This window comes from Notolabrus celidotus, chromosome 8 (genome assembly GCF_009762535.1).
Source record: "Notolabrus celidotus isolate fNotCel1 chromosome 8, fNotCel1.pri, whole genome shotgun sequence".
NCBI classification, from domain to species: Eukaryota; Metazoa; Chordata; class Actinopteri; order Labriformes; family Labridae; genus Notolabrus; species Notolabrus celidotus.
Window position 1 is genome coordinate 30,857,012 of NC_048279.1, and position 15,165 is coordinate 30,872,176.

Sequence of the window (15,165 nt, forward strand, 5' to 3'; positions counted from 1 at the left end):
TCTTTACTAAATCACATCGGGTCAAGTAAGCTCAGACTAACGTAGTTTTCACTCTCTTGGTTTTTCCTCTGGGAAGAGAGAGGAATGTGTGCAAACATGAAAGACCTCATTGAGTTCTCTATGTTAAGCACACTAACCAACTTCACCCGTGCCTGACAAGGCCCCAAGAAAAGTCCCCCAGTGAGAGATGGAGCCTCCTTAAGCTTTGACCAAACTGTACCTCAGTGCCTTCATGTTGTTGGAAGTAAGAGAAGATATCTGCATGCTGTAAATTTACATCTCTTACAACCTTTTTTGTTTTTCAAATGGCATGGCAGTGTTCATTTCTATGTGGACAGCTACAAAGGTAAGTGTCTGTCTATCATTTGGTTTAGGCATAGTCTTTGTGCAAAGTGTAGCATGTGGTGCTATTAAGCTGTTATATTGCTTTCCTACATTGGAAAGAGGAGAAGCTGTGAGCACATGCTGATCATCTCTGTTTCAATGCCTCACTGTTCACTCTTAACACTCATTGTTTGACTTGGAGGTGTTGCTGTGTGTGTTTTCCAGCTGATGACCTTTGGCCTCTTCCTGTGTGTGGATGCCTTCCTGTACGTGTTCACGCTGCTGCCCCTTAGGGTGCTGCTGGCCATGCTCCGCCTCCTCACTCTGCCGTGCTGCGGCTTCAGGTCAGAGTCAAACACTACTGTACTCTATTAATTTACGAGAAAGAACCATGGGGTTGTACTAGTTTAATACAAAGGTGCAGATATATTGGAACAGTAACACATTGGCCTTACACACACATTTAGATGCAAGTTCTGCACAATTTTCAGCTGAACCAGATTTAACCTTTATAATGCTAAATATCAGGATTACAATGCTGCATTATTATGTTCTTGACATTTCACTTTCTTTGGAACATATTTCTGAAGTGAAATAATCATTTTTAACTTGTTTTACTTCTGAATTGTAATGTGTGATGAGTTCCCAATGACATCGGATCAATTTCAGAGAAGGGATTGATTCATTGTTTCAGTTTCTTGATACCTTTGTCCGTCTATCTGTATTTTCAAATGCAACGTTGAACAAAAGAAAAATCCTCAACATTTTGAAGTCCTCTTTTTCGTTAGCTTGGATGTTTGTTTTTTGCCGTTGTGTGTTCTTTCTGAGTGAACTTAATATGTAGGAAACTTTCAAATGACAGATAGCATGCAAGCATATATTATTGCAGGTGAAGTGTTAATATCTTTGGGAGTGATGAATACATTGTGTTGCCCTACTATTAAGTGAAACATTGAACAATAACACACACACATTATGAAGGAAGAGAGACATGTTTTTTAAAGTCACACACACAAATACATCCACTCACACAGCTGATGATAATATACAGAAGGATAGTGGTTATGAATATCAAGTACACTACCAGTCAAAAGTTTGGAAACACCTTCTCATTCAAGGGTTTGTATTTATTTTAATTATTTGAAACACTGTAGATTAATACTGAAGGCATCAAAACTATGAAAGAACATATATGGAATTATTTAATTCACAAAAAAAGTGTTAAACAAAGCAGAATATGTTTTATATTTAAGATTCTGTAAAGTAGCCCCCTTTTTTCCTTCATGACAGCTTTGCACACTCTTGGTATTCTCTCAGTCTGCTTCATGAAGTGGTCTCCTGGAATGGTTTCTAATTAACATGAGCCTTGTCAAGAGTTCATTTGTAGAATGACTTGCCTTCTTAATGTGTTTGAGACCATCAGTTGTGTTGAGGTAGGGTCACTACACCATGGGTAACCCTATTTGACTACTGTTGTAATCCATATTATGGCAAAACCTGATTATTTCATAGTGTTGATGTCTTCAGTATTAATCTGAAGTGTTTCAAATAAATAAAATAAATAGAAACCATTGAATGAGAAGGTGTGTCTAAACTTTTGACTGGTAGTGTATGTGCAGGGCAAACAGAAAAGCAGCAAGACAAGAATAAAGAGCACACTATGCCACCAAACAGCCAACTATCACATGCAGGCATTTAGTCAAAGCTTTGTGATTATTACACTTGTTATGGCATTGACTCAGTCTCTCTTCTGTCCCGTCCTGTTTGGTATGTCAGCATGTTTCTTCTTGGAGTAATGAAACACTCACTCTTCAGTTTTTCTCTTATTTTGAAGACATAACTGAAGACATGAGTAAAAGATGGGCAAAGTGGCCATGCAACTTTTTTATTCATTTTATTCATTACTTTTCTTATCAGACTTTGTCATGTGTAGTCACTTCTTCTTAACAGGGCATATCCACTGTCTGAGCTGTGGTTAATACATCAGATTAGTATGATAAAATGCTAACTGTACATACACTTTATATAAACTATTGCATTTGTTTGTGTATTTTTCGTAGATAAAGGTAGTAGTAAAACAGCTATTTCAGAAAAACAGCTGTTTTCCTCGTTGATATGGATTAAAAAGTCGGGCAAGATTCTGTTTAAGTTTAAAATCCATCACTTATCAAACTTTAGCTGTATAAATGGTTTACCTTTAAGCGTTCCTATGTTGACATTTCTCTGTATACATGAAAAGGCAGACCTGTGCAGGTCTGGAAAACAATCAAATTTGTTTCAATGCCACAGTAAGTAACCTTCAGCCCCTCAGAAGGACACTCCCTGCCTCTCCCGCCCTCTGTCTGACTCTTTCCTTGCCTCCCTCCTCTCCTGCAGGGCACGCACATGCCCCTACTGCAGAAGAAGCAGGTATGCTCCTGAAAGCCTATAAAGGCCTCATGAATGTTTTCACTGTCCTGAGCTGGCCTCCACATTCCTTCACCAGTTTCTCTTCATCTCCATTGTGTCCATCGAAACACAGCTCCACCCGTCATGTTGTGTTCTCCGAGCCACAGCGACCACGTTGGTTATCCATACGTCTGGTGCTTTTACCTTTTCATCCAGGGAAGGTTTATGAGAGTGCATGCTCATTCTCATCATCGTGCTGCTTGTCAATGATACAGCTGCACATGCTTTAACTGGAGCGCTTCTTACAGCTCATCTGGAACAGTCCAGGGCTCATTTGTCTTATTTAAGGGCATCTATAAGCAGCTGTTGAGGAAGATGGAAACTAGTCCTGTGTGTACAGAAACCCCTTGTTGCTCTGCAGAAGCTAAACAGCTTCTATTGTGACAACCCTTTGCTTCTCTAACAAGCTTTTGTAACCAAAATCAGGCCTTCTCCTCTCTGAGTGCAGAGTCTGTGCCTGCTCTCAGGCTCATATGTATGAATGGCACATAGTTCTGGCTACTTGGGATGCAGCACACAGCTTTCTGATCTCAAACATATGTAATATTCACGTGTGTGTGTTATGGAGATAATGCTTGTAGAAAAGAGATTGTGAAGACTGCTTTGTACAGGCTCTGCTACCAGCCGGCTGCAGCAGCTTTGTGCCTTCAGGGAGCCGTGTGTGTATCGCACATGTTGTGGATAAGATGCTTTAATACCTGAAGCAGCTGAATAGCAAAGCTGTTGTTTGCCAACACTTTTTTTTTCAAAGGGAAGTTTAATACTGTAAAGTGAAGACATCAGATCGGTCAGGGAGAACTTAATGATGTTTACAAATCAATGGATTATTGATTAGGAAAATAATAACAGTCCTAGTGTTGGTGCCCTAGTAATAATAATAATAATAATAATAATAATAATAATAATAATAATAATAATAATAATAACAATAATAATAATAATAATAGTAATAATACCTTTATTTATATAGCAATTAAAAACCATGGTTTACAAAGCGCTTCACAAAGGGCACATAAAAACAAATACAAAGATTACTCTACAGCAGGGGCTCCCAAAGTGTGGGTCGGGACCCCCTGGGGGTCACGAGACACAAATGGGGTGTCGTTAGATGTCTTCCAGAATGTTTTATTTTTTTAAGTGATCTAAAAATAGTACATTTTACCCTTTATTGTAAAAAGATATCAACAAAAATAGTAGCTAAACTTGAAATAAAACCTTGAAAATAGAAAATGTAATGAGTTTTCTGCCTTTCTTTTTGCCAGATGACTCCTAAGTTAAGGGTTTGTGAACAGTTAATTATCAAAAGCATCAGTAGCAGTAGGTTAATTCATAAAGGTACAAGAAACAGCCACATGCTCGTATAGGTAGGCTGATTTTCTGCAGACCAGCAAAAGGAAGCCACATTAAATCCCTTTGAGGGACAGTGGGGGTCATGAATCTTTGGCACCTATATTTTGGGGGTTGCAGGCTGAAAAGTTTGGGAACCCCTGCTCTACAGCAGACAGACTTTAAACAAAATTAAAATCACACATTAGGAAAACAAACACAAAAGACCCAAACATCGATTCAACACAGGAAACACAAGAACCCAATGCTAAGAATTGAGACAAAGGGACCAAGAAAATAAGACAATTTAAAATATGAAATGAAAAAAATAATAAAAAGGGGATGCAAGCAGTAAAAAGGAATAAAGCATTAAAAGAGGGGTAAAAGCAATAAGGTGAAATAAAAGCAAAACAGGGATAAAATCATCAGTATAGGTAAAGCATTTAAGGATATGCAGATACAAGCAGTAAAATAAAGAAAGAAATCAATATGAATAAAATCAATAAAGGCAGTAAATGAGATATTAAGAGAGTAAAACAATTAAAGAAAAATAAGATGGGATAGAAAGTAAAATGATAATAAAAGCAGTAAGAAGACAACATCACATAAAAGCAAGTCTGTAAAAGTAAGTTTTAAGAAGATAATTAAAAGATGTTACAGATTCTGCCAGCCTGATCTCCTCGGGCAGACTGTTCCAAAGTCTAGGGGCCCTGATTGAAAATGCTCGTCCCCCTTTAGATTTAAGTCTAGACTTTGGAACAGCCAAAGGTTCCCACCTGAGGATCTAAGGCTGCGGGTCGGCTCATATGGTGTTAAAAGTTCTGAAATCTAGCTTGGAGTCAGATCTGTAAGTGTTTTAAAAGTGAGCAGTAAATTCTTAAAATCAATTCTTAAACTAACAGGGAGCCAGAGGAGGGAGGCTGAGACTGGGGTGATGTGATGTCATCTGTTAAAACCGGTAAGAGGCCGAGCTGCTGCGTTCTGGACAATTTGGAAGTGGGAGAGTGTTTTTTTGTTAATTCCACTTAAAAGTGAGTTACAGTATTCAAGTCTCGAGGAGATGAGTGCATGGATAACTTTCTGAAGGTTGGAATTCGAGAGTGTCTCTGTTTCAACCTATTTATTTCTCTACATTATTATAGTGGTACAGAGTTTATCAAATCTAATTTCTTTCAAAGATGAGTTTCCAGCCAATCTAACGATCACTGATTGAGAAGCACTGAGTCTGTTAAGATTTACTGATTCCGTGTTTCCGCCAGCTGTCACACAGGTTGTTCTTCCTTGTATAACTTTCACATGCAGCATCTCAGGGAATGAGGCAATAGCCAATTTGTTTCCTCTCTGTCTTGGCTCTACTCTGCAGAGCACAGTTTGTTAGAGCAGGGGCGTAACCCTGCTCACAAAAAAAACACAAAGTACCAAAGAAAGCAAATCACAGGATGAGTCAGTTTACTTGTTATTTACCTAATTTATGTGCACTCATTCAGCTCAGCTAAGTTTGAAAGTCTCTCGGGGTTTCCTGTCATCTACAGTGCATGGTGTTTCACCCCCCAGGCTACCGTAACAGCTGCTCAGAGAAGAAACAGGCGACGCTGCAATACAAGTGCAACATATGCTAAAGCCAATAAAAGCAGACTAATTTATTACCCGAATAAAGATGTGCAGATGACAAAATAAACACCCAGAGGAATACAGTTCATTTAGGCTACTGTGATAAAAGGCTGCATCATGAAAAGAAGCAACACTGCAGGATTCTTTTCAAAGGACAGAAAAATCCCCAGAGACTGCAAGAGGCCAAAAAGATAGAGAGAGAGGTTGTTTATTATTATACTTTGATATTAGATTAGAAAAAAGAGAAGAACTGCTTTAAGAAACAACTTGGATGGAGGCAGTTCTTTTTATTCAGCATTGCAGATCTACTCCATTGTCATGCATGTTCTTTTGGTTGATTTTTAAAGGAGTATTCAATTGAACTGAGCACTGCACTGCAAAAAAGGGTAGCTTAAATATAGGATGAAAAATCTTAACTCAAGGTGAAAAATTCTTAAAACTAGTGAAATTATATGTCCACGCAGCAAGTTCATTGTACTTGAGAAGAAATCTTAAAAATGAGATTGTTAAATCTAGAAATAAGCAGGCTCTGAAAAGTATTAAAAAGGGTTGAAATAAGTAGAATATGTTGATTTTTAGCTTAAACTACTTGAAAACAAACTTCCTACAGCACAGTTATAAGTGAAATATACTGAATATAAGAAAAGAAAATCTAAGTTATTTTTTTTGTATACTCAATTTGAGCAAATTAAGGCCTGGGGACAAGAAAAACACCAATTTAAGTAAAAAATGACTCTATTAGAAAAAAATGATTAGGCTGTTTCTTTAAATAAATGGCTAATGTTAACATTAACCCTAATCCATCTTAAAACTAAAACTACAATCTTTAAAGCAGTTCTTATCCTTAGAATATACCTCTAAAATGTTTTTACAGAAACCACAACAGCAAGCTCGATTACTGGCAACATTTAATGAATGTCAGGATTAATAACATAAATATAACATCAAGAACACTATAAGTAGTGGCTCAGGGTTGATGCATACTTCAAGACATTTAAAATAGACAAAAAAGACATGTTCATAATCAATTCAAGATACATACAAAGATTAAAAACAAGCAAGTAACTATAAAAACAAGGTAATTCATCCAACATGTCTCAATTTAATAATTAAAGTCTTGGGAAGTGACAACTTATTTGCAGTGTGCACAGCTGGTTGAGGACTGATGTTGGGGGTTAATAAGTGCCTCAGAAGTCGATGTGTACAAAAACCCTCAAGTTTCTGGCTATTTTCTTTGCGCATAATCCTTAGGAGCCCTGAAGCTTTTGTTTACTTTGAAGCCATGATCTGATTTGAACACTGGATGGAGCTGCAGCATCAGAAAAGCAAACACGACGCTGTCACTATAAGGATTGTAATTTGTATCATTAGGAAAGAACACAGCTAAGGTTGACAGCTTGAATGTAAGCTCACGTCATCATTGTGTTCCTGTAACTCTCAAACATGTTGTACTTTAGCTCTTTCAATCTAAACTCTCACTGTTCTTTAGCCTTTAATGCTTTGGAAATAAAGACCCCAGATGTTCCTCTCATCTCCTTCTCTTTACAGCCCAGCTGCACACAGAGTCAGAGGACACTGAGACACAGTTGATTAAGCTAATCTACACAACTCAGCTTTGCATTTTTATGTATTGGTTTGGCTACACCTTCTACCCCCCTCACTGAAACACATTCTTCCCCCTTTTTAAAAAAAGAGAGAGAGACGAAGATGCTCCCTGTTGTTGTAATGCACAATTTACCACCTGCAGCTCCAGCTGATGAAGGTAATGATGGGTGTTAGAGTAGTTCATCGTCCTGCCATGTGTAGCACACTAGTGAGTGAGTTTAGTATTGGTCCCTGTGTTCTTTGTGATTGAGTGATTTAGTATTATTATCTTAGAGGAAGACGATCATAAAAGAGTTTCTCCTTTCCTTTTTTGAGATTTTACTGTTTTAACGTTCCTCTCAGCGGGTAAGTATCCATCCCCAGAAGGCATTTGTCCTTGGCGTCAGGATACACGGTCAGTCTGAGGCTCATACGGGACCTGAGAGCACATTTTTCCTGCTGCAGTTGGTGGTGGGTGCAGGAAATAAAGAATTGTCACAAAGCTGACATGTAGAATGTGCAGGACGTCTCAAGAGTTAAGCTCCCTCTGGCTCTCCTCGGTTATCCCTGTCATAGTAAATAACCGCTCCTATGGATTTGTCAGCCCTTCTTTTAACACGCCTCCAAAGCTAACTATCGCTTTAATTATAAAAGCGGCACATGTTTGAAACATGTCACTGACCATTTAACATGCTTGGCTGTTCTAGGGGTTTGCAAATGGTACGACCATTTATTCTTCCAAAAAGTAGTACACCTAAATACAACCGATTCAAAAAGACAGATGCCCTTAAACTGTTCATTCAACTTTTTTGTTTTTGTAGTTTGTTTGGTAGATAAGACCCACTAAGATCTAATCATGCTAGAGCAGAAGCAGAGAACAAAACAGAGGCATATTAAAAGTAGATATACTTTAATGATAAGATACTACCTTTAATTTTTGATATTGGGCTTTTATCTTATCACTACTTTGTGCATTTTTTCCCTGAATGTGTTATCCATGCAGAAAATACTTTCTTCAGAGCCTCTTCAAGTAGCTGTAGTCAGTGGTTTGTTGTCCTTGTCTTTGCTTCCATGTACATAGGTCTGAGTATCAATGATGCCAGATGTTGAAAAATGGTGTTCAGCTATCATGGTCATCATTTACCTGGTATATATGTTATCTCTGAAAACAAACACATGTAATTGTTCTCTAGGGCAGCGTAATGTCCGGCTGCATGTGAAGCATAAACACTACTTCTCCATGTCCTGCATTATCCCAGCATGCAAGTGTGTGATCAGTTTTCAAGATCCTGTTAAATGTGTGGCCTTTTCTATACACATAGAAAGATGAACTCACAGTATCTGTGTCTGTGTTTTGTGTGTGTGTGTGTGGTCAGCGGGTCTCGGCTGCTGCAGCCAGCACAGGTGTGTGATGTGCTAAAGGGCCTGATCCTGGTGCTGTGCTTCTCCATGATGCATTATGTGGACTACTCCATGATGTATCACCTGATCAGAGGACAGTCTGTGATCAAACTCTACATCATCTACAATATGTTAGAGGTAACTCTCATTTATACTCTCACATCAGACATCTGTGAAATAAGGGCATTCAAATACTCAGAGGTTTTTGAAAATTCTATGATACATGTCATATATCCAAGTTTAAACATTCAATGTACCATGGACTTAAGTATAGAGTCGATATAGAGTCGACAGATTGAAATGCAAGTTTTCCTTTGACCTTGTTAATGTTACAATAGTTACAATAGTTACAATAGTTACAATGTCATTTAGCAGGCGCTTTTATCCAAAGCGACGTACATACGAGAACAAGACCAACACAAGCAAAGATCTAGACAAGAGGAAACAAGATCAGTAAGAGTAACAAAGTGCTTCAAGTCAATTTGGGTGCAGGTACTGTCTACTGTCTCTCACCCTCAAACTTTGTCCCAGGACACAAGAGCATTCAGAAAAGTGTTTGCCTTCACACAGTGTAAGAACACCTGTAGCATCTTTCTGCAGATGATGAATCCTCTGACATTGAGCCAGTTATGTTTAGTGCTCCAGAGTTATTTCAGATGACAGGAGTATTACATTGATGACAAAGTTCAGGAAAAAAATAATAAAATAATAAAATAATGATAAAAACCAATATCTTGAACTTCATGCTTAACGCAATCTGGAAAAACACCCCAGTCAACTTTCAAGAAAAGCTGGTGTACATAGGTTCGTGCCACAAGCACACTACGCATCAAGTGAGTTCGGAGCACCTGGCCTTACCAAGCCCAAGGACAAATTCCTTGATGCAAACTATTTTATAAAGAGGTTTTGCTGGCTGAACTATGCTTCCCAATGCTAACAGAAAACTCAAGGACAAAATGTATTTTTAAAAAGTCATCAAAAGATTTGTTTTAAGCTCAAGGTAGATTCAATTATCATCTGTTGTGATCTTCTGACTGTTTATGTATTCTTTTGTATAATTTTCTATTTCTCTTTTAGATTTTTTCATGTTCAGCAATATTTTATTAGATCTTTTAAGATGTTTTAAATTGTGATTTTAAATAACTGTTTTTTATTGTTGTTATGTGTGGACCCCAGGAAGACTAGCGATCACGTTGTGGCAGCTATTTGGCATCCGAACAAAGAATAAAATAACAACGAATAGAAGTTCTTGATGTTTTAAAAGGTTGCAAAACTGTCTTTGATGGAGTTGGCATCCACTCTCTTTTGACTTCATGAATAGTAAAGTAATGAAGGCTGATTTAAGTTGACAGCTTGCATAAAATGCAAATGATGGGGGAACAGGCTTATCTAAGAAGAGAACAAAACAACAGAAGAAATGCTGAAAAGTAACTGCATGTGTTGATGTAGGTTGGAAAGAGTGTGATCTTTTCTGTTTCTGTCCCTGAAAGGTGGCTGACCGCCTCTTCTCCTCGTTCGGTCAAGACATCCTGGATGCTCTCTACTGGACAGCCACCGAGCCCAAAGAACGGAAAAGAGACAACATAGGAGTCCTCCCTCACTTCATCATGGCTGTCTTTTATGTCTGTATCCTTCTTGTTCAAAACTACAACAGAGTGATGGTGTGTGTATTTAGCTTTAGTTAAGTTTCACACAGTAAGATGTATGAATCAGTTGATTTCCTTAGTGGCTGTCGGTCAGTCCTCCATTCCATCCTCATCATGGTCCAAGCCTCAACCCTAAACGTCGCCTTCAACTCACACAACAAGTCTCTGCTCACCATTATGATGTCCAACAATGTCAGTACACACACACACACACACACACACAAACACACACTAGATAATCACTTGCAACCAAAGACTTTCTTAAATCAGTGTGATTGTGATTATTCAACCAGCTTCGGTCCTCTCTACAAACTAAACATATTCACACAGGCTCACAAATACATTTTCATATATAATTTGTATGCAGATGTATCCCAGTAAGATTACACTTGGCACATTGGTGGTGAAATGTCACTGATGCAGCTGCAACAAGATAGTTTGTTTTATATTTTCTGGACCATAAAAGCTGCTGATTGCATTTCTCTCTTTGTCCTTCTGTTCCCTCACACACAGTTTGTCGAGATCAAAGGGAGCGTGTTCAAGAAATTCGGGAAGAACAACTTATTCCAAATGTCTAACAGTGGTAAGATATTCTGTGATAAATTCATAGATTGACTTATTATGATTAATAGTGTTGGATAAAACGAGAATGAAAAACATTTCACAGAACTTTTCTGAAGTGATCGCATATTGTTTCCCTTCTGGATTAAGGTTGTCAGGCTGCACAGAATTGAAAAGCTTGTATGAATATTCATGGGCAGTAAAGGTCTCACAGTTTCCAGGATCTGTGATTATCATTTGCTGCATTAACTTAGTACTACTGCACCGTTACAACCAAGCGGCAGCCTGCGGTCTCAAACTAGGAAGGCCATATGGAAGTGTTAGAAACTGCAGTTCAGTGAGCGTCCACTTGAGGCTGGCTGCAGAAACACCGGAAACCGCATACACACCCATTCAAAGAAGAGGATCTTTACAGCAGAAAAAAACACGTTTACAGCCTGGTTCAAAAAACGAGTGTTGTCTGGATAGCTCATTTCTCTCTCGGCACACACTGTACGATGGTTCAGAAGACATTAAGATTATGAGTTTTGCCCATTTAAGGACATGACTGACTTTACTGACAGGCGGGAACACATAGCTGTTGGCGAGGAGGCTCAAACCCCGCCTCTTTACCTCACACTAAGTTTGGTTTAGTTCAGCATTATCAATATGGCTCCCGCCGACGATCTGCTTCAAAACAGCGCTCAGGAACAGATGGGTGACGTCACGGATACTACATCCATTATTTATACAGTCTATGGTTAGAACACTATTGGGTGAAATAATGATGGAGCTTTTCTTGGATCAACAATCGTTCAATGAAAGATCAAAACTTTCCAGCAAGACTAAACTGTTTCTCTAAATGCTTTGAAATCAAATACCTAAATCAAGTATTTGTTGCTAACAACAGAAAGAAAGTTGTCAAACCCTCAAACAGATCATGTCTGAACCAGTTTTTTTAACCTGACCTCACATTATTTTCAGTATTGAGCACCCAACTACAGAAGAGCATTCGGCACAAGTGACAATTTTGGCACCAAGAGTTTCTCCTATTCACATCCCGTAAAAGCCCTTTATGAGTCTATCTGTTTGGCTCTTTGAATACAGAGATATTAAATGTATTGTTCGTGTTCCCTTTGATTCCCAGAGGCAGTGGGCTTTATCTGTGTCACACTTATTGTATTCTAATGACAGCAGAAGAGAATAAGCCTTAATCAGCTGCCGTTTCCCTCCCACTGCTCACTCACATCTTGGAAGATTTCCTGTTTATGAAGCTGAGCAATGGTACTAACTAGTGTGGTATTATCAGCACAGATGAGTTTACAGCTATGTCTTTAGATCATAGTAAATAGATGTTTATCGCAAGCAGTAGTATGGTATGAATAAAAGCCAGTTTAATTATGCTGCCAATCAAAACTGACGTACAAATGTTAAACCTTCTATCACTACCTGATTAATCAAACAGCTTCTGTGCAGGGAAAACAAATGTCAGACATGACTCAAATGTTGATGCTCGTCATTCCACTTCTCCTGCAGCTGAGAGATTGTAATCACAAATTGTTGCTTTAACCGTGCAGATATCAAGGAAAGGTTCACCAGCTATGTTCTGCTGCTGATCGTCTGTCTCAGGAATATGGAGCAGTTTGCATGGAACCCAGGTAATTATCTGTTTGTCCTCACGGTACGGATGTTTGTAGTTAAGTAAATGCTGGCTGACAGCATGCCATTAAAGGTTTGTTCATCATCGTTTGACTTATTAAAAATCACTAGTGCATGTCATGTTAGAAATTCAGTCAGTTTATGCTGAGCAGCTTCTCTCTTGCTGTTTGGATTTGAGTTGACCCAGTGCTCTACCTTGGGAATCCTCCTGTCACAATCCTCAGTAAAATGCAACAGAGCAGTGTGAAGGATAAAGCGGGGCGTTTCTGTCTGACAGCCCTTTGCAAACAGTCATCTCCTCCTGCCAGTCTCAAAACCACACACAAAGTGGATGACAGACGTGGCCTGTCAGCTGAAATCACAACACTGTGTGCTAATACTAGCAGAATAACTGCCTTCTGCTGCTAAAGAGGTAGACTTCTCACAAGTCCCCAGTAATTTACTTATTTTCCATGCTGCATTAGCTGTGACTGCAGCTCTGTATTTACATAGCTCAGAAGCAAAACCCCTGCTGAACAAATAATGTTCACTACATCCAGACACTAGTCACATAGACAAACCTTTCTGCATGCATCAAGATAGACTGTAAGTTGGGATTTCTTGGCTGTGTTTTGCCACTTTGATACGATGACTTCCTGCTCCGAACAGCAGATTGAGGCTGTTTTCAAAACCACCTACTATACTAGCAGTACGTACTGATTTGGCCAAAATTCAGTATGTAGAATGTGAACAAGAGCAAAATCTGCAGTATGCCAAAACTACCCAGATGTCTTACTGATTCAGGAAAATTTCTCAGTATGCAGCGGACCAGTCTCCCTCGCATAGTTTCCCACAATGCACAGCGCTAATGTTCTTCTTCTTTTTTCTGTTTATGACTGGGCACTCAGTTTTTAGGTTCTGGAAAAATTATTAAATTCCATATGAACCACTTCTTAACTTTTAAATCATAACCCTAACCCTAACCCTCAAACCAAACTCTGCACTATGGGATCGGGCCTTTAACTCTGCTGCCCTGCGCCTGTGGAATGCCCTCCCCGACCACCTGAGAGCACCTCAAACCACAGACTCCTTCAAAAAAGAACTCAAAACCTTTCTCTTTTGGAGGGTATTTCCCTAGTTTGTATCTGCCCCCCCCCCCCCCCCCCCCCCCCCCCCCACTGTTTTTTGCACTGTTTTTAACAAGTGTCTGCAATTTAATGTCTGTTTTTAACCCTGTTTTTACTTTTGCTTGTAGCACTGTGGGATTTGTTTCTGAATGTAGTGCGTAACAAATACAATGTATTATGATTATTATTATTAAGTGATGCTGAAGAAGCAGTTTTGCTGTCAGCTTGGCCGTTGTTTACTTCTGCTTTCCGGAACCAGATATCCAGCAATGCCTGACCCAGCATCCTGCAGAACAGATCCAACAGAACAGCCATACTACATACTAAATTCAAACACAGTGTGCAGCATGCAATACGTACTGCATACTACATTTCTAGGTAGTATGTAGAAGTCCGTTTCGAAAACAGCTATTGTTGCCATCAGCGAGATCAAGACACATTGTAATCCTGATTTCATATCTGGTACCAAAACTTGAGCACTTGTCTTTACCAAGAACTTTTTAGATACCAAAATTATTACCAAGAACCAATTTATTGTCAAATAAAAATACTGAAAGCTACAATTTTGATTGTTTGACTGATATTAGAATTACTGCTAACATCACACTGTTGTTGTTTCTTATTGTCACCTGTAGATAATCTACCTGTAAAGCGTTCCTTGAGAAAGTAACATTCTTTGAGTTGTCATTTTTCCCTCAGACCACCTGTGGGTGATGTTCCCGGATGTCTTCATGGTCGTTTCCTCTGAGATTATTGTTGACATCATAAAACACGCTTTCATCACCAAATTCAACGACATCACTGCGGATGTAAGAACAGATCTTGATGTTCATGAATTCTTAAGTAGTCTCTTCACTAACGATGGATCTGTTGCTCATTGTCTGCTCCTCTGAGCAATGATTTCGCTTGTGTCTTTTGCTTTGGCTCCAGGTGTACAGTGAATACAGAGCCAGTCTGGCCTTCGACCTCGTCAGCAGTCGACAGAAGAATGTAAGCTGCCTTGTACTCACAATAACTCTATTATGCTTGCAGAAACAGCGTTTAGCCTACGCAGCTAATCAATGCGGTTTTGTTGAGTGCTGTAATCTGTGATTCTCCATCGTTGCGTAGGCTTGCACAGACTACAGTGACTCAGTGGCTCGAAGGATGGGCTTCATCCCTCTCCCCTTGGCTGCTCTGGTAATACACATTCAGTCATGAAATACCAGCAGAGTTTAAAAGTTCACCGAAAGTAAACATTGGACAGAACTTTAGAAAAAATGTACACAACGCTTTAATCTTTTTGACGTGTATTCTTCTTTTAAACGTTTAACAGCTTATCCGAGTTGTGATGAGTTCGGTGAAGGTGCATGGAGCGCTTTCATACACATGTGTGTTCCTCTTCTATCTCGGGTAAGTGCAGCACAGTTAAACTCCTGTCTTTGATGTTATTATTACTGAGACTGGAGATAGCTCTTAAGTCTTCTGTAGCTGTATTTGTACTGAGCATGATATAAGCTTCATATCAGTATTTTTACAAG

At 39.0% G+C, this 15,165-nt stretch overlaps 1 protein-coding gene across 1 annotated transcript in view; it reads left to right on the forward strand.

Annotated features, from left to right (window-relative positions):
* Positions 1 to 15,165, forward strand: part of tapt1a (transmembrane anterior posterior transformation 1a) — a 28,542-nt gene that overhangs the window by 3,111 nt on the left and 10,266 nt on the right. The window contains exons 3-12 of the mRNA XM_034690238.1: positions 550 to 668; positions 8,670 to 8,832; positions 10,185 to 10,320; positions 10,435 to 10,532; positions 10,854 to 10,923; positions 12,458 to 12,538; positions 14,345 to 14,454; positions 14,576 to 14,635; positions 14,756 to 14,824; positions 14,961 to 15,037. Coding sequence (XP_034546129.1) covers positions 550 to 668; positions 8,670 to 8,832; positions 10,185 to 10,320; positions 10,435 to 10,532; positions 10,854 to 10,923; positions 12,458 to 12,538; positions 14,345 to 14,454; positions 14,576 to 14,635; positions 14,756 to 14,824; positions 14,961 to 15,037 — 983 coding nt within the window. The remainder of the gene's footprint in view (positions 1 to 549; positions 669 to 8,669; positions 8,833 to 10,184; positions 10,321 to 10,434; positions 10,533 to 10,853; positions 10,924 to 12,457; positions 12,539 to 14,344; positions 14,455 to 14,575; positions 14,636 to 14,755; positions 14,825 to 14,960; positions 15,038 to 15,165) is intronic.